Raw genomic sequence first — 27,421 nt, 5'->3', positions numbered from 1 at the left:
GTGGTGGTGGTTGAGGAGGTCGGATGCGCCTCCTCGGATGCGCTCCAGTAATTGAGAAGAAGTGAAAGGAGAAGAAGAAGAAGAGGAGGAGGAGGAGGAGGAGGAGGAGGAGAGTCGGCAGGGATATCCGAGAATAAACAACACACACCGGGATTAAAGAACCGAGCAGAGAGCGGGAGAGAACCGGAGCCGCCGCCGCTTCTGCCGCTGCTGCTGAAGGGCGAGGAAACATGAAGACACCGCACCGTGCAGCCGCGGCGGCAGCTTATTATTACCGGAGGTGAAACGGAAAAAATGAGCGAGGACACGCGCCCAGACGAGTGAGTACATCCCATAATAATAATAATAATAATAATGATAATAATAATAATAATAATAATAATAATAATAATAATAATAATAAAGCTTCATTCTTAGACTGTTATTATGGTGATGATGATGATTGGCTGCTTGTTGTCGCGCTGCCTCTGGGGTTTGTGCGCGGATCACATGGATAAGGATCGGTGCTGATAATGTTGTTGGGCTCCGGTGTTAACAGAGGGTGATGGGGGGGGGGGGGGAGCAGGAGCCCTCCTCATCCTCCTCTTCATCCTCCTCCTCCTCCTCTTCCTCTTGCGAGGAGAGGCCGTCGGGAGAAGGAGAAGTGCAGTGGAGGAGAAGGCTGAGGTCGGACAGATGTGATGGAGTCATAACAGAGAGAGAGAGAGAGAGAGAGATGATGGAGGTGCAGTCTGCATCATGACAGAGCAGACAGAGCAGGTTCTGCTGTGAAAGATACACAATTTCTGTATTTTTCCACCCTTACTTGCTCCTTTTTTTTCTATTTTGTTCGCAAGGTTGCTCCACCAGTATAAAGCAGCAGATCTCAGCCTCTGACTCATGACCCCTGAACATGAGGCTACTGCATGTTGTGACTCATCAGCACAGGTTGCTTATGTCTACAGGTTCAGCCAGAGGGGGATTATTTATATTTAAAACAAAGCTCTGATATACAAATCTCCTCTCAGTTTTTAGGCTTTTTCTCCTAATCTTTTTGGTGAAATATTGGATCATTTGAACATTTATTGAAATGAAAGCATGTGAGAAGTTTAGAGGGAAAAATCACTATTTGGTGGAGCTGTTAACAACTCATAGACATGTGAAATGTGACCCCGACTACACACTGCTTTTTGTGAGACGTCAAAAGACAAAAAGGTTGGAAACCACTGGTTTCATCTTTAACAATGTGTTGTATTTTAAAAGCTTGTTATATTATCCATTGTGTCAAATCTTCATGTGAAAAGTAACTAAAGCTGTCAAATAAATGTAGTGGAGTAGAAAGTACAATATTTCCCTCTGAAATGTAGAAAGTAGCATCACATGGAAATACTCAAGTAAAGTACAAGTACCTTAAAGCTGTACTTAAGTACAGAACTTAAATAAATGTACTTAGTTACTTTCCACCACTGAGCTTCTCAAAAGACAATTTAGAGGCCTGAAGAGGTCAAAGAGCGACACTGATATTAAAAGCAGCTAATGGTATAACATCCTTGTTCTAGCGGCACCAGTTCTGAGTGGTATGTGCGGCTCAGGAGGTAGAGTGGGTCGATTCCCAGCTCCTCCAGTCCAACGCGTGTATGAGCATAGAAGCCTTGTAGGGGGCTTTATCACTCCTGATGAGCCAAACTGGTCTCACAATCTTGCGTACAAATAACACAACTTTACACTTGCAGTGTATACGCCAGTTTAATGCCGCATTTTTAACCTTTTCACGTGTCATTTAACGTCGTTGGTTAGGTTTAGGCACCAGAACCACGTGGTTAGGTTTTGGCAAAGATCATGGCTTGGGTTTAAAACATAAATGCCATAATACTTAAAACAAAAAAAAAAAAAGCAAAACAAAAAAAAATGTCCAAAATGCTGGATGTGGACCATAAAAATCTCCATTTAAAACGCTGCATGGTAAAAATGTCCAGTCAGTGGTCTGTGCTCACCTGCCCTCCTCTAGCCATCCACCCAACACGCCTCCTCCTAATAAGCCAAAAATCACCTTATGAAATGAAAGAAAGTCACATTAGATGACGTCACTTCTCTGGGAAGGATTGGTGTATCACCTGCATGCAGTTTGAAAGTCTTGTTATTTGTACTCAGTGTATGAGTGAGTGTGTGAACGGGTGAATGTTGACATGTGTTGTAAAGCGTTTGGAGTCGATAAGACTAGAAAAATGCTGTATACGTACAGTCCATTAACCGTTTATGTTACTGATGATCATTGGTATGTCGCTGCTATCAGCATCTAGGTTTACCGCTACAGATTGACTACGGCTGCTGCTGTGCGCGACTTATAAAAGTCTTGTCACGACTGTTTTACTGTTAGACGCCACAGTCCACCATCATACTGAAGGGATGCCACCCCTGTTCTAGCGCCATATGTTGTTTCTTAGTGGTCACTTTGACTGGTGTTACGTTGCTGCTGTCTGACTGGAAACAGATAACCATGAAAACAGTGTTTCTCTGTCAGATACTGTTTTGTAAGGCAAAATAATGAAAATAAGCAGAGATGGTGTATGAACTGCATTTACAGTTAAGAGGCGTTTAATGTTACCTCCTCGTGTTTTTTTTACTGAAGGTGTTTCACGCTGTGAGCTCGTGTTTGAGGAAAAGAGAGCGATGGTATTTAGTAGGGCTGCAACTGACGATTATATTCATTATGGATTCATCTGACGATTACTTTTTTGATTAATCGATTCATCGTTTGGTCTTTGAAATGCCAGAAAACCATGAAAAATGTCCGTCACAGTTTCCTAAAAGCCAAGGTGATGTCATCAAGTTTTCTTCAACCAACAGTCGAAAATCCTAAAATATTGATGATATCACATAAGACTAAGAAAATATCACATAAGACTAAGAAAATATCACATAAGACTAAAGCATTTTTACTCGACAAATGACTAAAACGAGTATCAGGTTTAGTTTAGGTATCATTAAAAGTACAGGGAGAGAAAAGTCAGATTGCTGCATCCCTGCTGTTGTCCCAACCAACCCATCATTTCCAGACACAAGTTGCCCTCAGATGACCTCGTCCTCATAAACTTACATCAGTTTACTGCTTTACTGCTCGCTGGCATCCACGGGGAGGTAGACAGATGATAACAACACTTGTAAAATAAAGTAAATTACAGTTTCATCACCTTCAGAGGCTTGTGAGCCCACTTTTAGGTCCCAAAATTATCACAAGCCTACGAATAAGAGAGCAAAATTAATGTTTTTTTGAACTTTATATGTTGAAGAGGATCATGTGGTGACAGCAGATGATGTGCAAAGTTGTCAGTTCAGTTATAGGACAGTTGTATTAATGTAAAATTTTAATTGCGCTTAATTGGAGCTTTTAATTGCGTCTCACTGCTAACAAACTGCACTACAGTTGTGTTTTTAAAGGTTTTAGCGGCATTTTCAAGTGTTACGATGCTGCTACTTGGTTGTGGAATTCTAATAAAAGCTGCAGACTTTAAATAAACCGCTCTGAACTTGTTGACTGCGAACACACCCTCAGTTCTCAAAGCCAAACCTTCAGAAAGTTAGATTCTTTGTCCTGGGCAGGGAGCAGGTAACCTGAAGAAGCAGGCTACCTTTTCTTTTGACTGCTTCGCGCTGTGCACACCCCTGCAGGTAAATACATGACTCATATGGCCGCCAACAGCCAGATAATAGGCTCAACCTGTGAAATGTTTACCCAAACTGCACCAGGGCGCACAGAGAAGCAGGTAGTCGGCTGATCGTCAGGACAAGTGTTGAATTACCACAGGGGTTACTTTTCAAAATCCCACTTAGTCTCCCTCACTTTTACAGCTTCAGTTTTATTTACTCACTATAAATTATCTAAACAGTGTCTTATGATTAGCCAGCTGTCTGATGAAAGAAGCTCTGAGTTTATAGAGATGTTGCTACACTTGTCTGGTTCACCTTCAGATCGAGCAATAAGCTTCACGAGCAGCGGGGAGCTTTGTGTGGACATTTTTCACCCTGGGTTTCGCCTCTCAGGCTACACACAGGCTGCACTAACACTGTCATGATGGAGCCTGTTGGGGTTAATACACAACCCGAGCCTCAAACTCCTCCGCATGTTGTTTGGGATGATTGGGATTATTTTCAAGTGTAATTATAATCGTTTACTAAAAATAAAGCAGTCAAAGTTAAGGCAGTAGAGAACAGCACTCAGTTTTTTTTTTTGTGTAGGCTACCACATAATGAATTTCAAACTGAGGCCGTTGCAAATAGCGTTAACGAGTGTCCTGCCCTCTGAAAAATGTTTTTTGCGTGTAAAAAGTAAAAGTTGTAGTGATTTGCAGGGACACTAACTATTGTCAGGTGACACCTGAGTTGTTGTATGGTCGCTTGCAGTAGGCTACCTCGGTGCTTGTTTAAATAGCTTCAAATGTATCGCTCTGAACATGTGTATATATGTTGGGCTGGTGTGAGTGTAAAAATGTGTGTGTGTGTGTGTTGGCTGTATGTATATAAATGATTATTTTCTTTGGTATTGATTTTACTTGGGTGGTGGTAGTTTGGTTATCCTTTGAGGTGGTTGTTTTGACATCAACCTAACCTTTGCATAATTTGTGGCTTTATATAAAGAATCTATTTGGTGCTTATGACTCCTAACAGCCCGGAGAAGCCTGTTCCTGCCTTTAAAGATAAACTCTGGCAAACGTTGACACACAAACTTGCATCGTTGACTGATAGCAAACTAGAGAGTCCAAAATGGAGGATGCTATCGTAGTTTATGAACTGTGTTACCACCCAGTTTTATTTTAACATCTGCTGCTGAAGTAAACAGCTGCACAACAGAGGTGTGGGTTACATACAGTTATCAGACAGGATTTGGTTTCTCAAATACGCGTTTCGTGAATAAACTGTATCAACTATCCTGTTAGCGTATGAGCTAACGGGTTTGCTAAATAACAGTTGAGGCAGCTAGCTTAGAGAGCTTTTTTTCCCCTCTTGAATAATGTTTCCCTCTTTCAATAATTAGAAAAAAAGCTTAGTGAGCTGTTGTGACTGACTAAAGCTAGCATGTTCTCAGCTTGCTAGCTTATGTTACACCAAACGGTTTTATTTAATGTCCTCTATGAAGTAAACAGCTCCACAACAGAGGTCTGAGTTACAAACAGTACAATTATGTCAGGAGTCGATGGCACAAATATGTCTCTTGAATAAATTGTCAACTGTCCCGTTAGCATATGAGCTAAAAAGTTTCCTAACCAACAGTTAACGAAATAGCTACTTCAGAGAACTTTTTCCTTCTTGAATAACCTTTTTTCTTCTCTTAATGATTGGAAAACCTCTCAGAGAAAGGGTTTAAGGATTGTAGGAGGTGAAAAGGTTATCAGACTGTTAAATATAGAAGTGCTTATTAGCATAATTGTATTTGTCATCTTCTGTAACAGCCAGTTCATTACTGCAACACGTCTGTTTTATTGAAATAATTCATTAATTTCAGATGAGTTGGAATTAAATAATTTTTTTGTCAAAAGGGTCATTTTTTTCCTCAGTGAATCTATCAGTTTAATGCTATCAGCAGGTTTTTTCTGTAAAAAAGTGAAAAACTACCCATGAAATTAGGTCATGGGTTACAGTGAAGAGATAAATGTTTAAATAAAATATTTTTTGATCATTTACTGTTATTGTTTTAGGTAGAATACATAATATACCGTTAAAAAAAAGTTGTAAAAAATGTAATTTAATATTTTGGCCGGTCCATTTCTAGAAAACATAAAAAAAATAGATCTGGAATTAAGATTATTTTATTACACACATAAATTAAGGGGATTTTACATCCAAACAAACACTGTGTTTAATAGTGACTGTTTTAACAATAAAATGTCAGGTTCGTGAGACCCTGTTCAGATTTTTGCTGTACCACTTTCTGATGCGACCAGACCTTTAACATAAAACCAGGCGGCGATGTCGTCCTCCCAGCAGGACAGTTTACTGGTTTGCAGCGGGAAGTAATCTGATACCTGGTCAGTACTTTGGAAAGGAACATTTTCATTGGACTGTGAGGGAATGAAACTCTCGCTGCTCCTCTCCAGAGGTGTTTTTGTGGGGGTGTTTTCTATTGATCGGGCAAACCGATGCCCCCGAACCAGCCAACAGAGAGCTGTCGATAACGCCAGAGGGAGGGGAGGGACGTTGGAAATGACATTGAGGAAAGGTCAGTGCCCCTGGTATCCCAGCCCCAACCACACAGGACAACATGGATTTTATATTGATTATACGGTTGTTGGGATGGGTTTTAAAGTAGGGGTAGAGGAAATTTGTGGAAAATAAGTATTATGTATTGTAATTATTTACCCTCTTTCAGTGGAATCACATCATGAGGATATGATTAATATGATTTCTGTTGTCCAAATTCAAATTAAACCATAAATAAGAAACAAAGGTTTTTGTTTCACACATGACATAATTGTGAAACGTAGCTCATTTCTATCAATGTAAGTTTAATTATCTTGTGATATATATTGATATCAGTAATTTAATTAAGGCTCACAGGGTTTGCACATCATAATGTGCTGCATTCAGGGTGTTTAGGGAGTAACTAGTGTTTCTTTACGTGGGGATATTTTACTTGTGTGTAAAATTCAGAGACCAACAGTTGCCAGTGAACAGCAAAGGACCAGCAAAATACACTAACAACTAAGAATGTGTTATAGACATTAGATTAATAAGAAATGTAATATTTGTCCTTAACAAGACCAAATTAAACTGCTCAACTTTTGAATGGAGTTTTGTGATAAAGGAGTGTATCAAGACTATTTTATTATGGGTTACTGATTCCTGTTCACCTTATTTCATACATCTAATATAAATCATGTAATTATCAAGTGATAATACATGATAATAATAATTCTTTACCTCTATCACATATTAGTCAACTTTTGCAAGCATGGCAGATGTACTTTTTACTTGTCTTGGCACATGAGCGGTCCAACACTCACTTACGTTGTGTCTCAGCGCAGCCAAGAAATTGATTAAAAGCAGCAACATCCTAGTTAGCACATATTTTAAGTCCTGACATTTAGGTTAAAACTGAAATACATTTGTTTTTCAGTAACATATTAAAGTTCCTTCTTCTTGTTCCTTCAGTTGGATGTTGTTCTTCTTCTCTGTGCAGAATGATGTATGTTCAGAGTTTGTTTTCACATTCATCAGCTGAAGGAGGAAAGTTTCACCAAGTTAATTGGTTCACCAGAGCCAGAAGATATTAGATGAATATATCAGCAACTGGTGATTGGCTGAGTCCATCGCCAGTGATTTTAACTAACTTACTTACTATAGTTTTGTACAAGCAGCGTAGCTCCTTTAAGGGATAGCTCAGTGCGTAGTGAGTGTGCAGTCGAGAGAGATGGAGAGAGAGTGTGTGTTTGATATTGAGGCTGGCGACTGGAGAACAGAGTATGAAGTTAGCAGTATAGCTGTGAACGTAGCAGTGCAGTGTGTGTACAGTTTGTGAATAAATGCTACAACTCCTCAAGACCGAAGCCAAGTTCTTGTGTCTTGTTTTCCATCTGCTGATTAAAATGAAGGGGATTAGCCCTGAAGTTAGCGACAATGGGTTAGCCTAACCTGACCAGTTCACTTAAAGGTATACTATGCAGGATTTGTTGGTTGGTGTTTGTAAACACACAGCATTCAAAGTTGGCTCCTCCTCCTCGGCGAGAGAGAGAGAGATGGTCGAACAAGCTAGAGAGTGAATGAGGAGAACAAGCGGTGCTGGCGAGAACAAAGCAGTGAGTCAGATAAATAAAACTTTATTTTCTGATTGTTTCACGGCAGCTACGGTCTAAAGCACAAATAAACACTCCCACACCCCCACAACCCTGCGGGAAGGTGCCTCGTTGCTGGATTTTGTGTGAATGCAGAGCTTCATCCTGTCCGCTGTGGCCTCTCTGCTCTGCGTGTGTGTAGCTCAGCCCCGCCCTCGGTCAACAGACACACAGACCTGCCGCTCTTCATACATCCATGACACAGAGACAGAGAGCAGAGCAGAGCAGAGGAGAGAGACAGAGACAGCCATGTAACCTGGTCGCTACACTACAAATCCTGACCTCACACCCTGCCCACTGTGATTGGCTGGAGGCTACACACCCACTGCCCAAAGGCTGACGCCCAGAAACGTCTCAAACACAGCAAAATAATAAGAAATACAGGCAGAGGGCAGAGTCTCTGCAGATAAATACCCCACCACACACTTCTAGTGGGTCATAAGTGATGATTGAGAGGGATTACTTTTGTATTCTCATTTTAGTGACAATCTCAGCTGCTCCTAAACAGAGAATGGAGAAATGTCTGCTGAGTGTCTCCCGATTTTTAACAAGGTAAAACATTTCAAACACCATTTATTATTCCAAACAGAGAATTTTCGTCCTAAAACATGTCTGGAGGATGATGTTTAAAGTAATTTCAAAAGGCATTTTAATGACTATTTCAGTGTGAAGCAGATCTTAACTACAAGTTGAAATATTGTCATGTAAATGCAGCTGTAACATGTAACCTTGATGTCTTAAACTGTTATCTTTTCAACCAAATATGGCCTGGTTTTAACCAAGTACATCAGTACTTCCTGGGATTATTTAGAAAAGTCCTCATCTCACTGCAACAATCCAAGTTTTGTGTGTTTTACTCTGAGACTTGTACAGTAATCTAGCTGGTTGTTTAACTCGACCTTCCACCTGGAGCTGTGGGTGATAAAGTTAAAGTTGGTGTCACGGTCACAGCGGGGGGGGGGGGGGGGGGGGGGGGGTGATGGCCAGCATCCGACTGGCAACGTGACACTAACTAATGGAAGATGGATTTCCTTTAGGGTCGACTCAATGCTGCCGCACGCCTGCAGATCGACTTCACCGCTCACGTGACAAAAAACTCACAGGCCAAACGAAACAAAAACAAAAACTCAAGGTCAGCGAGGCCGCCGCCGCCGCTGCTGCTGCTGCTGCTGCTGCTGCTGCTGTTGTTGTTGTTGTTGTTGTTTGGGTCGACTCGGTCAAAAATACAGCGACAGTCTTGATGATGGGTGAATGAGGGAGGGAAGTCGTTGAGAAGTTTGGCAGAGAGCGAGCCAAACACCATCTGCTGCTGCTCTCTGCTGATCCAGACCTCCAAGAAACAACATTTTCTACGCTGATGATGATGATGTCATGAGCCCGGATGGACTGTTTGTGTGTGTGTGTGTGTGTGTGTGTGTGTGTGTGTGTGTATGATTGATGACACGTTTGTTCCTGCGGGAGCATTATGTGTAGTTATGTACTAGTGTGTGTGTTGTGTGTGTTTCATGATGATGGAGCAAACAGACCACCAGAGGCTATTATCTGCATCTCTGGTCTGCCTGCAGATGTGTGTGTGTGTGTGAGTGATGCTGTTTGCTTGAGTGCATCCACACTCTGTTGTTAAAGTGCTTTAAGCAGCCGTTTCATTACTGTGTGTCCTCTGAGAGCGGCGGATGTCCAACTGGTGGCCTGTGGACCAAACTTGGCCTCTACGTGTGTACATAAACCACTTGGTTAGGGTTGGGGAAAGATCATGGTTTACGTTAAAATGATCACTTGAAATGTGGTTAAACATGGCAACTGTCATCGTCATGGCAACAGTAAACACCACGTTACGTTTTTTTAAAAAGATGTCCGAACTCACCATTAAAAGCATGATGCTCACGGTTGAAGCGAACAGTGGTCACCTGCAGCTTTTGCCACTTTTTGCCATCTAACTAACAATCTTGCCTTCCACCCAACCCTCCTCATAAGGAAGTCAACTTATTATTGACGTCATCTGACCTCATAATTACTTATTAGAACAGGCTTTTAAATAAAGTTACCTTGAAGAAGATTGCTGGGCACTCAACGCTTTGCAGTCTTTCCTCTTAGTTAGAGTTTCTTTTCTGGAGCTTTCAGCTCTCAGGGAAACCACCACTTATGTTTGGCCGTCTTAATATGAAGTATAAAAGCTACCTTGGACCCAAGCTAACGCTAGCTTACTGGGAACAGTGAGCGCTGCACATTTGGGCTAACGTTAGCTAGTTTAGCTAAATTGTGCTAACATAGCAGTTTTCATAATCAAGTAACATTTAACTTACACTGTTCAGACAGTTGCCTTTCATGCTGTGGAAACACACCTCGCTACCTCGGACCCAAGCTAACGCTAGCTTAGTCTTCAAATCTTATTAACAGAGTAATTATTTCCAAAACGACCAGCAGCACGCTTATTAAAGGGTCTGATTGTAGAGATTGAGACCAGAATGACTTATTGGAAGAAAATGATTGACTTAGTATTTCTAGAAAGACGTTGAGGCAAGACATTTGAAAACGTCACATTTAACTCTGGGAAATTACAGCGTAGTGATGATGCATATATTACTGATACCTTTTTGGAAATCAAACCCAAAGGTGAAAGAATGTTTGAGTTTGGCTTGAGACTGTGAAGTGGAAACAGTTTTCCTCCCAGCTGGTGAACAAAGAAAGAACTTATTCTCCGTGTGTGAGTGGGTGGTACGGTGGGTCAACACAGGTGTGTGTTCGCATGACTCAGGTGTGATTAAGTCGCTCTTATTTACTTACAGGTTTCTTATCAGTGAACATGAATCTTTAGACTTCGGCTCTTTATGTGTGTCATCATGGATCATCTCATGTCGTTATTAAACCATGAATGTTGTAGTGTAATCACTAACTTACACACCTTTAGAAAACTGTTCCAATACCTTAAACTGTAGGCTGCTGATAAATCCACTCAGTCCCACCTCTTCCTTTAATTAACCACAATAAAACCAAAAATAACTGCTCAAAATATAAAGTTGACATCAGTTCAAAAGAAAAAATGTACATCAACCTCAATAAATCGGCAAATTGTGAAAATATAATTTGCAACTAACACAAAAAAACGGCTTTAACATCAACACTTGAACCCAAGTTTTGCCTCTGAGACAATAATGTTCAGATCGTGTAAAATACTGCTGTAACCCAGTGCTAAAAATGATCAGGCTCTGTTTAGGATGTAACATTTATGGATACCAGTTAGCTCCCAGTATGATTTTTTTCTCCCAACAATCAACTGCGCTGTTTTATAGTGATCTCTTTGTAAATCACAGTTGTAGAAGTACAAGTAGATAGGCGTAGGCTTTGTACATTTTAAACCTTTGAACTTCTCTTTATGAGTCTGACCTGCATACACACACGTACACACACACACGTACACACACACACACACGTACACACACACACACACACACATACACACACGTACACCTGATAAGATCTCTTGTCCTACTAATGTTCAACCTACATTTTTCTAACCTGGAAAGACCTTTAGGAGGATGTGGTGTGTGTATTGTGTGATAACACACACATACACAGTATATAAATAACACACACACACACATTTAAAGCTACATCAGCTGGGATGTGATGAATCAAACTGGATCATTTGTACAGGTCAGACTGTTCAGGTTCAGGTGAATTGTGTCACTCTGATGTCATACTGACAGTAAAATGTACTTATTGCATCTTTTATGATACATATATAACAGCCAGATTATTTGTTGAAACTATTAGTCGATATGGAATCAATGGAAACATTTAAACGCTCCTCCTGTGTTTTATAACATCATAAACTGAATATCTTTAGGGTTTTTTAGTTGGTTGGATTCAAATAGCTTCAGGATGGATTTCCATGGAATTTGTTACAAACATTCATGTTTCCCAGAAGATGAATCCGGGGACTTTTTCCTCTAGCGTGAGGTTGACATTTTTGGTTTTTCATGAAATATCTCTCCATGAAACTGGGTTCATGGTAACCCATAAAGAGGAGTAAATAATGAATCACTTTGCTGATTCAAATCATGCTGTGTGGTTTGGCTCAAAGATTCATAGACAGGTTTCCATTCAAATGCAGAGTAAAGATAAACAGTCGGTGGCTCAAATTAAGGATTTTAATGTGATAATTCTGTGTTTTTTTTGAGGGGAAATAATATCAGACACACATTATTGTTCCAAGCATTTTTATATGTCTTATAAACATGTCTGGAGAGAATCTTTAAGCTGCTTTTTGTTTTCATCCTCAGAGAACCATCAATCAATCAGCTCCTCCAGGAAATTCATTGCAAACTAATTAAAGCAAATTCAAGAAATCAATCGAGCTTGCAGTTTTGCTAAATTACCGCAACTTTTTCCACATATAATGGCCAAATCAACAGAGCTGCTTGTGGTTTGGACCAGTTGTCGCATTTCGTGTCGTGGTAACGTACGACATCGCAGCGCAATTAATGGAACTCAAGTGCAGTATTTTCTTTTATACATATCTTTGAAAATTATTGTAATTTTTTCAGTATGCTTTGTGATTACATATGACTCTTCATTGGTAGTAGTTACAAAAAAATTGCACTATTTTCCTTTGCTTGTAATTTTTCCCAATTCCTGCAATTTTTATTGCCAAAAAAGAAAAACATCGTATCGCAACTTTTTTGAGAAAAACTGCTGCAAAATCAAACATTTTTGGCCACAATAATCACAAACAAACTGTGAAACCCGGGATGGACTGAAGAATATTCACACTTCAACAAAACTTCAACGATAAGACCAGGCTGGTAGTTGAAGAGTTTATCTCGGATCTCGAATGACCATGAACTGGATACAGGAAGAGCGCCGGGCCAAACTGTGTAATTACAACGTCACGTGATGCACACTGGCCCAAAAACACTTTCGCCCATCGACTTACGTTGTGAAAGAGACGTCTGTAAGTTTTTTTGAGCGTCACAACCCCCGTGAAAAGACTTGTCTCACTATCAGAATTTGATCCATTTGGTCCGATCACATTTCAAAAGCCTCGCAGAGCCGCACGATTGAATTGTTTCATCCTCATTCAAGTTAGCCGGAGGGCTAAACAGGAAGTAGCCACTACTGCGCTCGCTCTATGAGCCGCACAGATGTGGAAGTTGTTGGAACTTTTTTGGCTTCATGCCATGGATGTATAATAAGAGCTGGATAGGGCGCCGCCGCTCAGCCTCGCAGCCAGTTTTTCCCGGTGGCCACTCGCGGTATTGCAGCGAAACATCCCCCTGCGGTCCAAAAAGGATTTCCCCCGTAGACCAGCACTGTAAAAGAGACGCCTGTAAAACTGTTGACAGGCCTCGAACTGCAAACAACGTCAACTATGACTCTTTCTATAATGAACTTTTGATTCATGGAGGTTTTATATTTGTAAAACTTCCCTCAAGCCGAGAAAAGGGCCGCACAATGCTAGAAACTTTTTTTGGCGTATGCACCAGGTGAGCAATTCCTACTGACTGAATGGGCGCCATTTTTAGTCCGGTTTCCAGCTCTTATAATACATGGAACGAACGGGGCCCGTCTCCGACGCTGTACCCAGTTCTCTTTATAAATCCATGCGAATGACCGACTGACTGAGCAGCGTCGCCATCTTTAAAAAAAAGTCCTAAAAACGCCGTTATCATGTGACAGAGCAGCTGTTTCAACAAGAAAACAGTAAATGTTTCATTTCATCATCAGTCATTTTCTATGTGTTGGTGTCACTGTTTGCAAATGGAGGATCTCTCATTTTGGATCCAAAGTCTAGTATATAGTCCCTCCACTGCGCGTGTGTGTGTGTGTGTGTGTGTGTGTGTGTGTGTGTCACTGCACGCTGCCGGCAAATGCGGTGATGACTCATGCTAGACACACACACACACACACACACACACACACACACACACACACAAGCACCATCTGTTTGACAGGCAGACTGAATCACACAGCAGAGGGAAGCTGTGTGTGTGTGTGTGTGTGTGTGTGTGTGTGTGTGTGTGTGTGTGTGTGTGTGTGAGGCTGGAGACGAGGCAGGCAGCGTCTCCCGCCTCGCTCGGGCCCGTTAGGATGTGGCGTCGGTGGCGTGCGGCAGCACAGCTCGACGACCTGTCGTCAACGGAGACCACCGCGACACTGTGACCGTAGAAACAGGATGTACGAGAGATGTCGGAGTGCAAAAGGCAAGATGGAGAGAGAGAGAGAGAGGGAGAGAGGGAGGTAGAGAGAGGGAGGGAGAGAGAGGGAGAGAGATGGAGAGAGAGAGGGATGGAAAGAGAGAGGGAGAGAGAGATGGAGAGAGAGAGGGAGGGAGAGAGAGAGGTAGAGAGAGAAAGGGGGAGAGAGAGAGGGAGAGAGAGAAAGGGAGAGAGAGAGAGAGGGATGGAGAGAGAGAGGGAGGGAGAGAGAGAGGGAGAGAGAGCGAGAGAGGGATGGAGAGAAAGAGAGAGGGATGGAGAGAGAGAGGGAGGGGGAGAGAGAGGGAGGGAGAGAGAGAAAGGGAGAGGGAGAGAGAGAGGGAGAGAGAGAGAGGGGGGGAGAGAGAGAGATGGAGAGAGAGAGGGATGGAAAGAGAGAGGGAGAGAGAGAAAGGGGGAGAGAGAGAGGGAGAGAGAGAAAGGGAGAGAGAGAGAGAGAGAGAGGGATGGAGAGAGAGAGGGAGGGAGAGAGAGAGGGAGAGAGCGAGAGAGGGAGAGAGAGAGAGGGATGGAGAGAGAGAGGGAGGGGGAGAGAGAGAGGGAGGGAGAGAGAGAAAGAGAGAGGGAGAGAGGGGGGAGAGAGAGAAAGGGGGAGAGAGAGAGGGGGGAGAGAGAGAAAGGGGGAGAGAGAGAGGGAGAGAGAGGGAGGGAGAGAGAGAGGGAGAGAGAGGGAGGGAGGATGATTTTTATTTTACTATTTTTAATCACAACCTTGATTTTTGGGTTTTTTGTATTTTGTTTGACTCTGTCTCCATTTTTATTCTGAATGTGAAGATTTCAGACCAGGCGAGGGACAGGGTTTGTTTTGGTTTCCTGTGTGTGTGTGCGTGCGTGCGTGCGTGTGAGTAATGCTATGTTCGGTAAAGAGCACGTCGACCGAGAAGGACGCGTCCACCCGGCTACAGATATATATGTTTGCTTGTGGTGTTATCATTGCTGCGCATTCTGATTGGACAACACCACTGACATGAACTCACTCACCATTGGTCGATCCGATCAAGAGTTTCTCAACCATTTCCGCCATTTTTAGATGTCAGAATCATCTCTTCTAGTCGATACAGAGATGTTAGTAAAGGGTCCAGTAAACTCACCTCCCTCACACCTTTCCTGCGTTAAAACAATCCACCGTCACAACTATTTTATCTTTTGTTGTGACGATTGTGAGTCAAATACAGCATTCACGTTACACATAAATCCACCAGGAATGTGCTCTTGCATGTATTTGATTGGCCAACGCAGCACTTTGCTGGATGACGTTGAGCCCAGTTCAACTTTTTTACTGGACTACTGGACTGTTTTACTGGAGCTCTCTGTGTTGGCAACCCTGCTGCATCAACAGCTGTTCAAATGAGTGAGAGGGCTGCGTTTTTTCCATATCCTGTGTCTAAAGATGGATGTGGCGAGGTGTGATGTCACTCGCTGGTTTCATTGGAGCCGGTTTGACGTTTGGAGTCAGGACCTTCCAGATAAAGAGCGCGGGGTGTTTCCTTTCACGGTCTGGAAACACGCTCCACCAGTTTGGACCGAAGCTAACGCTAGCTTACTGGGAACACCGAGCGCTGCACACTTGGGCTAACGTTAGCTACTTTAGCTAAATTGTGCTAACAGTGCAGGTATCATAATGAAGTAACATTTAACTCCTCCTGGAAGACATTCATAGTGTTGCACACACATGAAAAGTGACTGAAATAGTGAAAATAATGAAAAAAAGAGAGTTTGAAAGAGAAAATAAAACCATGACAACTTACAAATTTGGTTTTCTTGTCCATTTTTCATGTTTGCTCCGTTTTGAATCATGCTGAACAGTTTCACAGCTTTAGAAAACACCGTCCAGGTTAATTAAAATAATTATCACTCATCCCTTTCAGTGTTCTCTTCTCCCTACTTGTAGTGGTCAACATGCTAACGGATCCTCTCTGCTTCGTTGCAGTGACAGCTACATTGTGCGCGTCAAAGCGGTGGTGATGACCAGAGACGACTCGAGCGGCGGCTGGCTGGCGCAGGACGGCTGCCTGAGCAGAGTGGGCGTGTGCAGGCTGCTGCCGACAGAACTGCTGGGACGCAACACTTTCCTCATCCACGGAGAACGGCTCAAAGACAGACAGGTCAGTCCTGCAACGCACCGTAAGACTCCAGTACAAAACTGTGAGCCCCATATGTTCAGTACAGTTTTGAGGTGCTTGTACTTTACTTGAGTATTTCCATGTGATGCTACTTTCTACATTTCAGAGGGAAATATTGTACTTTCTACTCCACTACATTTATTTGACAACTTTAGTTACTTTTCAGATGAAGATTTGACACAATGGATAATATAACAAGCTTTTAAAATACAACACATTGTTAAAGATGAAACCAGTGGTTTCCAACCTTTTTGGCTTTTGACGTCTTACAAAAAGCAGTGTGTAGTCGGGGTCACATTTCACATGTCTATGAGTTGTTAACAGCTCCACCAAATAGTGATTTTTCCCTCTGAACTTCTCACATGCTTTCATTTCAATAAATGTTCAAATGATCCAATATTTCAGCAAAAATCAAAGATTAGAGAAAAAGTCCAAAAACTGAACTTTGTTTTTTCTTCTTTCCTCTCCCATTAATCATCTCACCACCCCTCAGATTTATCTGCTGACCCTTTGGAGGGGCCCGACCCCTAGGTTGGGAACCACTGGACTAAACTAGCTAACTGTATATAAAGTAGTGTAAACTAGCTCCACCTCCAGCAGCTACAACAGTAACATGCTGCTCTAACACTGATGCTTCACTATTAATAATCTAATGATGTCATATATAATAATATATCAGTCAGAGGGACCAAACCACTACTTTTACTGCAATACTTTAACTACATCAAGCTCATAATACTTATGTACTTTTACTGCAATACTTTAACTACATCAAGCTCATAATACTTATGTACTTTTACTGCAATACTTTAACTACATCAAGCTCATAATATTTATGTACTTTTACTGTTGTAGGATTTTTCAGTTTCATATAAGTAAATGATCTAGCCCATTCTTTGTCACTTCTGTACAAATAACTAAACATCTTTGCAGCTGTTATCTATAAATTAAACGCTTTTTTAAATGTCACAATTATTTTGGAGAATGATAGAAGAAGAAGAAGCAATGTGAACTACAAGCATTAGTTAAAAATGTAGAGATTATCACAGTGATTTGTTTGCTTTTCTTTTCTTTCTCTTCATGTATACAGAAACTCATCTCATTCAGTACTTTGTAGACAAACACGTCAAGCTCGGAGTTTCATTTAAACTATAATAATTGCAATCACGAAATTGTGATCAGATATTTTCCTCAGATATGAAGCTGCTGTGTTGACCACTCTCTGCTTGTTTGTCACTGAAGACGTCTCATCTGGTTCTTCGCAGGTGATTCTGGAGTGCGTCCTAAAGAAGGATCTGGTCTACACGAAGGCCACGCCGACGTTCCATCACTGGAAGGTGGACAACAAAAAGTGTGGTCTGACCTTCCAGAGCCCAGCCGACGCCCGAGCCTTCGACCGCGGGGTGAGGAAGGCCCTGGAGGACCTGACAGAAGGTACACTCACGTCACATTTACATTCACTTCATTTAAAGCAGCTTTAATTTATATTTTCTGTAATAATGATGTCTGAGCTGTCAGTGTGTAATGTGTTGGTTGTGGCTCGTAGTGATGAACCTACAGAGAATCATCAGTGACTCTGCAGCTCCTCTCGGCTTTACGGAGCTTTATAGTGAGTTTCAGCTCATTGTTTATCTGTCCAGCTGCAACTTTACTGTTCTGGTTCACTCTCAGCATCTCATAGCGTCGTTTTCAGAGAAAAATCTGTAAAAAGCCGCTGAACACTACCTGCTCAGCACCAAACAGACACAGTTAGCTGTAGACTAGCTGGTGAACATAGTGGAGCATTTAGCAGCTAAAGAGCCAGATATTTCCCTCAGGAGTTGGTAGAGAGTAAAAACAGAGCTAAAAGAGAGTGAATATTGGACTTACATTCACCAGGTGGACAGAAACACGACTCCAGATGAATGATAATGTTGCTCCGTAACTGCTGGATGTGGAAAAAAGCAACTGTTTGCTAACAAGTTCAACATATCGACTTAAAAGCTGATGATGTGTCAGAGTTGTACTAGAGGACAAAACATCAGTTCTGATCTTTAGGTTCTAAAGAAAAAAAACCCGCAAAAAGTCAAGATGTGATGTTCAGCAAAATCCTTCATGATTTGATTTTTTAAAAACTCTTTTCTGTGTTTGTGAATTCTTATATTCATACAAAAACAAGTATATTACCTAAATGCTCGTATACCAAAGAAAAACTTTGGTATTTCTAAACTTTGGTGTTATTCTTCAGCTCTAATCAAGGGTTCACGCTATTTTATGTTGTAGAGATTTAGGACACAATGCTACTACAGCATTAGCCTAATAAAGCTATCCAAATAAACTTTAACTATACAAATACAGAAACGATACAGAGAAATCCAATAAGAATTTATCAGCTGATAGTGATTTTTATTGTGACCAAGATACATACTGAGCAAGACATTCTACAGTTGTCAGCGCTCTCTAGTTGAACTATTAGAGCTGCAACGATTAGTTGATTAATCAATCAACAGAAAATTAATCACCAGCTATTTCTATAATCGATTAATTGTTTTGAGTCATTTTTAAGAAGAAATGTCCAATTTCTCTGATTCCAGCCTCTCAAATGTGAATATTTTCTGGTTTCTTTAGTCGTCTATGACAGTAAACTGAATATCTTTGGGTTGTGGACTGTTGGTCGGGATAAAACAAGACATTTCATCATTTCGTCATCTTTTTAGCATTTTTTTACCTTTTACTGACATTTATACACCAAACACCTAATCAATTAATCGAGAAAATAATCGACAGACTAATTGATAATGAAATGAATCTTTGGTTGCAGCTCTGTTCATGATGTAACGGTGATGTAAGTCTCATCTCTGTTCTCCAGGGTCGACCACCTCCTCGTCAACGCTGCAGAACGAAGCGGAGCTCGGCGATGACGACGTGTTCACGGTGAGAAGTGTTTTTCCTTCGGCTGTTAAAACACAGACGAAAGACGGCGAGGACACTTTGAATTATCTGCGTGCAGCAAAACGAGTTTGTCTTGATGATGGTCGTCCTGTTTCTGCTGCTCCTCTGTGTCCTGCTGTCTCTCCTGTACAGCATCGTAACTCATAATTCCCTGTTTTGTTTTGTTTTTTGGCTACTTATCAAACCTTCTTTGCCTTCTCCGGCCTTCATTTCTTAGTTTTTTACTGTGATGCATCAGAATTGTTTAAAATATTCCTGAATAGAAACTGTGTTTTTTTTTTTATTTCTTTCCAAACTTTCTGAAGTGTGAACGTGAGAGTTTCAGTCTGATAGTAAGAGCAGGGGAGGGGCTGGTTTCTGTGTTTTTGGCTCAGACTCAGACAGGAGATGCTGCTTTTGTTGCGGTGATAGCTTGCTTTGAGACTCTGTGTATGTGTGTGTGTGTGTGTGTGTGTGTGTGTGTGTGTGTGTGTGTGTGTGTGTGTGTGTTTTGGGGCTGTCAGACAGGAAGTATGAAGGATGGGAGGGTTAGGTATCCTGTGGTGTTTTTGACCAGACACAGGTCAGCATCCTGTTTGCAGTTTGTTTTTGTCATAGACACACAGAGACAGCTGGTTCACACATAGCTTTGTGTTTGCATGTTTACTCCGTGTCTGCACAGGACAAATCTGCCACATGTCCAGAAACATGTAGGTTAATTGGCTGTAGTAGCTCTGTGGTAGACCACCAAAGGCTGGAACTGTAAAGATATAGATGAATCCAGCAGCTCTTGCTATGTGTTGTGGTCTAAAGCGTCGCCACCGTTCTTGTGGCGTCAGAGTGAAGTGCAGACATTTCCACCGCCGCTGAGAGCAGAGATGTTTGTCTTAATTACGGTGGACAGATGAATGTTGTCTGTGTCAAAGTGAAGGTTATTCAGTTTTACAGGATTAGTCTGGTAATTTTCTATATTTTTCTTCTTGTCAACAAATCTTCATGTTTGGATCCAAACCAACAATGAACTGATCTACTAACAAGTGTTGTGTGTGTATTCAAAGCCTGATATATCTTATTCCTCTGTGCTGTAGACCTGCGTTGTTCTTTAGAAACCATTAAAAACACATCAGTGAGTCACTGTGTCCCTAAAGACAATGGTTACCACAGCTGGATACAGGCCAACATTTAGGTTTCAAAAAACCTTTTCTTCATTGGAAGGGGGGATGAAGTGGAAGATGATGTTTTACTTGAGTTGACAAGAATTACACTTGTTACTGTAAGTGCAACAAAACCGTTGCGAGTAAAAAGCCAATAATACCTTATCAAACCACCTGCTCAACAAGCATAAACATGTAGAAAATCAATATTTTCATCTGCTTTGCCTGCAGTTCTACCATCCACAGCTGGTATGCTTTATGCAACCACAGCGCGCTGGTTAAAATCAGTTAATGTAGGTTTAAGTTTTGAAAATGAACCTTCAGGCTCTAAAGAAGAAAAAGGTGTGTTAGAACAAACTTTTTTTGTGTTTGTTAATTCTTAGATTCATATAAAAACAAGCCTACAGCTATTAAAAAGCGACCTCGCTGCACTGGGTCACATGTTCTTTCGTCCCTGAAGAGGCTACCGTAACATGTCTAGTAGACTCACAGGTCAGTCGCTAAACACTTCGCTCGTAGAGACTCAGGACAAAGTTACAGCTTTTGTTGTTAAAACTGGGCGGAAAGTTTAAAAAAAAACCTGCATTGCAGAGCCAATCCAAAATCTTTAGGACAGCCGTTCATACTGGAGCAGTGACCTGCAGTTCACTACGGAGGAGAATGGGTAACGTGTGTCCTTGACATAATGTAATGGGATGTAAGGGATGTAGGTTTGTTAGCAGCCGTTCTCGCCACCGTTCAAGCGACTACCGTGCATCTAGAAATCCAAAGACTTTGGTAGGCAGAGATCTCTGATTGTCTGATATCACGAGACAACTTGTTTAGAAACGTCTCCAAACAGTAAAAATGGCGGTAAGACAGTAACCTGCTACTGCACATGTGCCTAATCATGGTCCAGTTTACAGAGCTTCGCTAGCTTGTTGTGCTACATATCACAAGCTCTTGACTTTATTCTGAAGTTTTTTGAGAAATTAATACTGTAGTACAAATCAAGAGGTTTTTAGAGTTACTATCTTATCGCTGTTTTTAGTCTTTGGAACCGTTTCTAAACAAGCTACTATAGCCATCATCTTCAAGGACAAAGGAACATGTGACCCAGTGCAGCGGTGTGGCTCATTGATGTCTTTTAATAGTTTTTAGACAACAATGGAGGTCTACAGCACAGAGGAATAAGATATATCAGGCTTTGGATACACACACAACACTTGTTAGTAGATCAGTTCATTGTCGGTTTGGATCCAAACATGAGATTTGTTGACAAGAAGAAAAACAGTCTTTAAAGCCTTTAAAACACTAGTGTGAGGTTGGTTGTGATGCAGGTTTTTGTGCAAACTGGGAGGTCTGTGTGTAGCAGGAAGAGTTAAGTATGAATAAAAACATACAGACTTACTTTTCTTTATATACTGTATTATTAAGGCTAATTAAAAACATTTATTGTGTAAATAGAATTTCTAAAACCATCTGATATCAAATATGTGAGGGGGCACAACGTCTCTGTTGCTAACCTGATTAGCCTTTACCCCAACCTGGTTAGCCAGGTGGCCTCCATGTGTTCAAGTACAGCTGAGGACTGAACTCTGTCCTAAAACTCTGTCCAAAACAGAAACATTAAAATAATCTTAGGTCGCCTCCACCTCCATCCCACGTCTACTGGGAGGAGCAGGTCCTGCTCTCTGCTTCCCCTTTCAGTCGAGTTATTCATCTTTCCACTAGTTTCAAAGAAAAAGGGTGTATAGTTTCCGCAGGATGTCCAGCGCTGGAAGAGAGTCGGAGCTGTCAGTAATCCATCACCGGGCTGCCTGTTTACATAGCTGGCCTCAGTTAGAGGAAAGCCTCGGCTGCTGAGGGGAACGTGGCTGAACCGCCTCGGCTGCACATCGTTCCCCTCCGTCCTGTCTGCAGGGCTGAAGACTGGCTCCCTGAGGATGAGGAGGAGGACGATGGATGGGTCTTTTCAGGAAAAAGTCTTGGAAGGAGCTCGTCTCTGAGGTGCTGAGGACAATGAGCATGTAGATCAACATTCGTCAGGAGTAAATAAAACCCTCCCTGTCGTGATGCAATGCTTCCTCTCTTCTGGACGCCTCTGAATAACCAAACAGGTCTGAACGGTTTCAGGCTCCGGAGGGAAACAGCAGGAGGGGAAATGATGTACAGCAGTTACATAACTGTGGAGATTTTAAACCTTGAAATACAGTTAACTCCCAAAGCCTGATCACAAACATGTGCTACAAAAATGTTAAATTACAAACCTTTATCAGCAATTATTAAATCGGACTGTCGCGCTGATTCAAGTCGATCTACAGAACTGTGCAAAGGTTTTAGACACTAGAACTAAAGTTGAGTAAACAGCAGAAACATAAAGTAAAACTGCATCATGGAGAAGTTGCTACAGTTCTTCTTTAGCTGCTTCTGTCTCTTCATGTTAATCCCAGACTGACTCCATGATGTTGAGATCAGAGACCATCTGTTGCAGGACTCCTTGTTCTTCTTGTTGATGAAGATAGTTCTTTATGACTCTGGCTGGATGTTTGGACTCGTTGTCCTGCTGCAGATGATCCCTGATGCTGCTGCATTATCTATTATTAATCTAAACATCTAGAGTCCAACCCTCATCCATGGACTTATGGCTCAATGGCTTCTGGTAGTGACCAGTAGAATGAGCTTGAAGATACATGAGTGTCCTTCACAGTCTGAATGGACTCAACCACAGAGACAGTGTGAGGAGCTCAGACCTCCGGAAGGTACTGAGGGCGTTTTCAAACCCATTGTTTGTTTGTTGTGGTCCGAATCAGTGGATGAAACTTGGTTCAGTTTCTTTTCACACAGAAAAAAATCCAAGCGAACCAAAATACATCACTATAAGCCAGGTGAGAACATTCTCTCCTCACATTGGTCAGATGTGTCTGGGGCGGGAGCGAGAACACAGGAATAAGGCCCTGAAGAAACTCCTCGCAGCCCAAATATCAAGAAGACAGTGTACTTGGTTGTTAGTCCAGGTCGGACCAGAATTCTGATAGATGCATTTTGGTGAGAAACACTAAAACGCTGTGGATCACCTTCAAAGGACGGGTTCACAATTTTTGAATTCTGTCTTAAAACAACAGTCAGGAGCCCAAATAAACACTGTAATCATAATATGCTTTCAGTGTAAGTCAGCCCTCCTTCTGTGCAAAAATCAATTTATACGTTTATCTGAAGCTAATATGAAGCTTTAGTCGTCCAAATGAGTCAAATCAAGTAGATATCTTAGTAATGTAAATTTTTTTAGTACAAAGTTCCTTCTTTTTTATACTGTTCTTCTGCTGCAGCTCAACAGGGAAACACAAAGAGGCAATTTTGTACTAAAACTTTGGAAGATATCTACTTGATTTGACTAAATTCAGTCAGCTGAAGCTTCAAATTATCTTCAGATAAACTTTTGAATACATTTTTTCAACAATGAGGCCTGTGGATTTTGTCCCCCATCACTTCCATTTGAATCCCATCAAAAATGTTAAATGCTGATGATTTACATTACAAAAGCAACCAGAGACGCAGCTTTATCAGAATCTGTTCACAACACAAACAGAGACAAATGTTTAAAAAAAAAACCCACTGAAGATATCAGCAAAACGTGGACACAGAGAGTCTGTAGACTTCAGAAGAAACTTCAGCTCCTCAGTTTTCTGGTGTGTTCTTCTTGTGCGATCCGAGTGAGCTCACAAAGCTCGAACCTCCACATGAAAGCGGCGAGCCGTGTCAACCCCCGAGGATGACGTAACCCAGCGCGCCGCGCTCGCAGGGCCGCAGGCCGCGAGGCCGGGGCTGGGATTCATTTAGCAAAGACCCAATAAAAACACAAAGACTTCACAGACGTCTTTGCCACACTGCTTTGGTTCTTGAGGTCTTTTATTTTTTTCCCCTCGTTCGTGTCTAATTGCACACAGAAGTCTGGAGGAGGGTCGGAGAGCTGTGAAGTGAAGCTCAGGTGGGTTCTGAGAGGAACCGACGTCTCCTGATAGATGATGATAGATAGATGTTCTCCTTGTGTTTGGTTTAAATCACACTAAACTTTTCATTTCAGTCCAAAACTAAACTATTTAAAGCACAATTTTAATTTTATTGCAGTGCCTTGAAATTAAATTACATTAATCTTTGTTTCAACCTTTAACTGAATTTAATTTTAGTTTAAAGGATTATTTCTGAAGGGAGGTGTGTGGTTATCATCTGCCTACAGCCTCACATTTTCATTCATGTTAATACTGGATATAGATAGAATAGAGCAAAGTAAATATGAACAACTTTAGGATATTGATGTCATGATTTTACAAAAGTAAGACCACATAAAACATTAAGTTGTATATCCGCTACAGTGACTCTGAACATCAGTTGTGAGGAAAAAAGGTCAGTGTCACTGTGTAGCACTTTGTTTTGGTTCGTCAGCAGCTGTTTCACAGTTTTAAAATGAGTTTTTAATGCTTTTTAATTGCGTGACATGGACGATGATGACGACAGGAAACGAGGGGAGTGAGACATAGGAAATGACATGTAGACTCTAACACTTCTAAATATACAACCGGCTTCCTCAGTAGAGCGCCGGCCTTGATCAGAGAGGAGCACAGAGTTCACCCAGTGAAACAAAATAAACAAGAAGGCTCACAATGATAATGCTAGTTGGATTAGCATCTTAACATGCTCACATTTGCTAATTAGTACTAAACACAAAGTACAGCTGAGGTTGATGGGAATGTCTTCAGTTTTGCAGATATTTGGTCATAAATCAAAAGTGTTGTAGGTGTGTTTGATTTATGTCACCTAGCATGCTCGACAAGTGGGCATTAAATCAGTGATTCATTAAGTTAAGGTAGATGCTATAGATAACCTTGTAGCTGTCCTTAACTTTATTGCACTTTAGGACCAGCAGATATTTAACTCATTGCTATAATTAATTCTTATGTTTTCATCTCAGTCCTCTGCTCCACCTGTTGACCTTTTAACGTTTCTACACACCTTCTCTTCCTCTCTCTTCCTCCTCCAGACCGCCACTGACAGCTCCTCCAACTCGTCCCAGAAGAGAGAGCCGACGATGCACACGCTGGCCCCGCTCAACTTCTGCGAGCCCCGCCGACACCACCACTGCATACTGGGACATTTTTACGAGCAGCACCGGCCCTCGGATCACTACTTCCTGGACCAGGTGAGTAGAGTTGAAGCTGTGAATGATTCATGACCCTTTTTTGCATCATCATTCAAATCCTACGCAGCATATATATACATCTCCCATAATTCAATTTCTACATTTCCTCTGCCTCTCTGTCTCTGCAGGCGGTGCACATGTTCCCTCATCACGTCAGCTTCCAGGTGGAGGAGGAGGAGATCGTACGCATCAACCCCCGCGAGCGCACTTGGCTCACCGGCTACGGGGACTACCGCCACGCCAACACCACACGAGACAAACTGTCCCAGCCCGACAACCCCGACGCCTACGTGCACTTCACCAAGAGCGAGCCGCCCAAGCAGGACTACACGTACCCGTATCCGCTGAGCTGCGAGGTGCAGCGAGGCTGCGACGGCAAACCGGGCTGCCTGGAGCTCGGCGGCGGTGGCGGCGGCGGCCACAGAGCGGTGGTGACGGTGCAGCCACGAGCCCTGCAGCCAAAAGGCAAGCGGCGGAAGGAGGAAGGTGAACGTTCGCGCTGCGTCTACTGTCAGGACATGTTCAACCATGACGACAACGGGCGGGGCCGCTGCCAGGAAGCGCCTGACCCCATTCAGACCTGCATCCGGCGGGTCAGCTTCATGTGGTGCGCGGACAGCCTGCTGTACCACTGCATGTCGGACCCGGAGGGGGATTACTCGGACCCGTGCTCCTGCGACACCAGCGACGAGCGCTTCTGCCTGCGCTGGACGGCGCTGGTGGGTCTGTCGCTGCTGGCGCCCTGCATGTGCTGCTACGCCCCGCTCAGAGCGTGCTACCGCTGCGGCGTGGCTTGCCACTGCTGCGGCGGGAAACACAAAGCTGTGGGCTGAGGCGTCGCAGGCCCCGCCCCTCCTCGCAGAGACAGCAAAGACTCATGGGAGGAGGCGGGGAAACGGAAGGTCGCTGTGATTTTTATGTTGTTTTTTTTTTTGTTGTTGTTGTTGTTTGTCTCGTCTCTCCGAATTCCAGATGGAGGAGAAGATTTGTCTCAGATGGAAAAAAGTTCCCTGTTGGATTTTTGGGTTTTTTTTGTCTTTTGTGTCATTGGGGACCAAACGGCTTCCAAATCTCACAAAGACTGAACAAAGAATATTCATTTCTATATATAGTTATATATAAATATATATATAATTATATATATAAACAGGTACTTTATATTTTTACACTCATGTGTTTTAAAGGCTTGAATATGTCTTTTTTTTCAGCGTTGTGAGGTCAGTTTGTCGTGTTTCCAGAGCGAACCGCAGCTCACTGACACGCTGCAAAACATTTATATCTGAACAAGATATTTTAGCGAAGATTATTATTATTATTATTATTATTATTATTGTTTCAGAAGAAAAAAATCAAAGTTAAAGATTCAACATTTTTGGAAATATTCACTGTCTTTCTAATTCTCAGACAGACTGAGCTCATGTCTGTGTGATAAGTAGAGCTGTAATGATTAGTTGATTAATCGGTTAGCTGCGGACTACTGAATTAATCGCCAATTATTTTGATAATCGATTAATCATTTTGAGTCATTTTTTAATAAAAACATGTCCAGATTCTCAAATCTTGAATGTGAATATTTTCTGATTTCTTCTCTGACAGTAAACTGAATATCTTTGGGTTGAGGACTGCTGGTCGGGACATTTTTCTGATCAAACAACTAATTGATTAATTGAGATAATAATTGACAGATTAATTGATAATGAAAATAATTGTTAGTTGCAGCCTTATTGCTAAGTAGGCATCTGGGGCCTGGAGACAGTTAGCGTAGCCTGACTCTACTTAACTACATTTCTGTTTGTGAATAAACTAAAAAGGATACAGTGTGTTAATTAGAGAGTTTATAGGTGTTGGTATAAGGGCAGCAACTCACGAATATTTTCATTGTCGATTAATCTAACGATTATTTTCATTTGGTCCATAAAATGTCAGTAAAAGGTGAAAAATATCCTCAAATGTCTTGTTTTGTCCACAACACGAAACTAAAGAAACGAGGAAATATTCACATTTAAGAAGCTGGAATCAGAGTATTTTGGTATTT

General features: G+C 41.9%; 1 protein-coding gene across 1 annotated transcript; it reads left to right on the top strand.

Annotated features, from left to right (window-relative positions):
- spred2a (sprouty related EVH1 domain containing 2a) lies at positions 1–26,951 on the top strand. The gene is made up of 6 exons (XM_044342775.1): positions 1–320; positions 15,954–16,128; positions 17,412–17,580; positions 18,995–19,059; positions 25,228–25,386; positions 25,515–26,951. Exons 1-6 carry the CDS (start codon positions 295–297, stop codon positions 26,217–26,219), a joined length of 1,299 nt encoding a protein of 432 aa, XP_044198710.1. The 5' UTR covers positions 1–294; the 3' UTR covers positions 26,220–26,951.
- Positions 26,952–27,421: the final 470 nt, after the last annotated feature.

This window comes from Thunnus albacares, chromosome 3 (genome assembly GCF_914725855.1).
Source record: "Thunnus albacares chromosome 3, fThuAlb1.1, whole genome shotgun sequence".
Classification (NCBI taxonomy): Eukaryota; Metazoa; Chordata; class Actinopteri; order Scombriformes; family Scombridae; genus Thunnus; species Thunnus albacares.
Note: the sequence above shows the minus strand (reverse complement) of the source record. Positions and strands in the feature narration are given on the sequence as shown.

What these genes read in the sequence shown, in the direction of transcription:
- spred2a (XM_044342775.1), top strand. Translation starts at nt 295, where the DNA reads ATGAGCGAGGACACGCGCCCAGACGA. An exon ending in GCGATGACGACGTGTTCACG is followed by an intron (nt 19,060 to 25,227) that starts GTGAGAAGTGTT and finishes TTCCTCCTCCAG; the next exon opens with ACCGCCACTGACAGCTCCTC. An exon ending in ATCACTACTTCCTGGACCAG is followed by an intron (nt 25,387 to 25,514) that starts GTGAGTAGAGTT and finishes CTGTCTCTGCAG; the next exon opens with GCGGTGCACATGTTCCCTCA.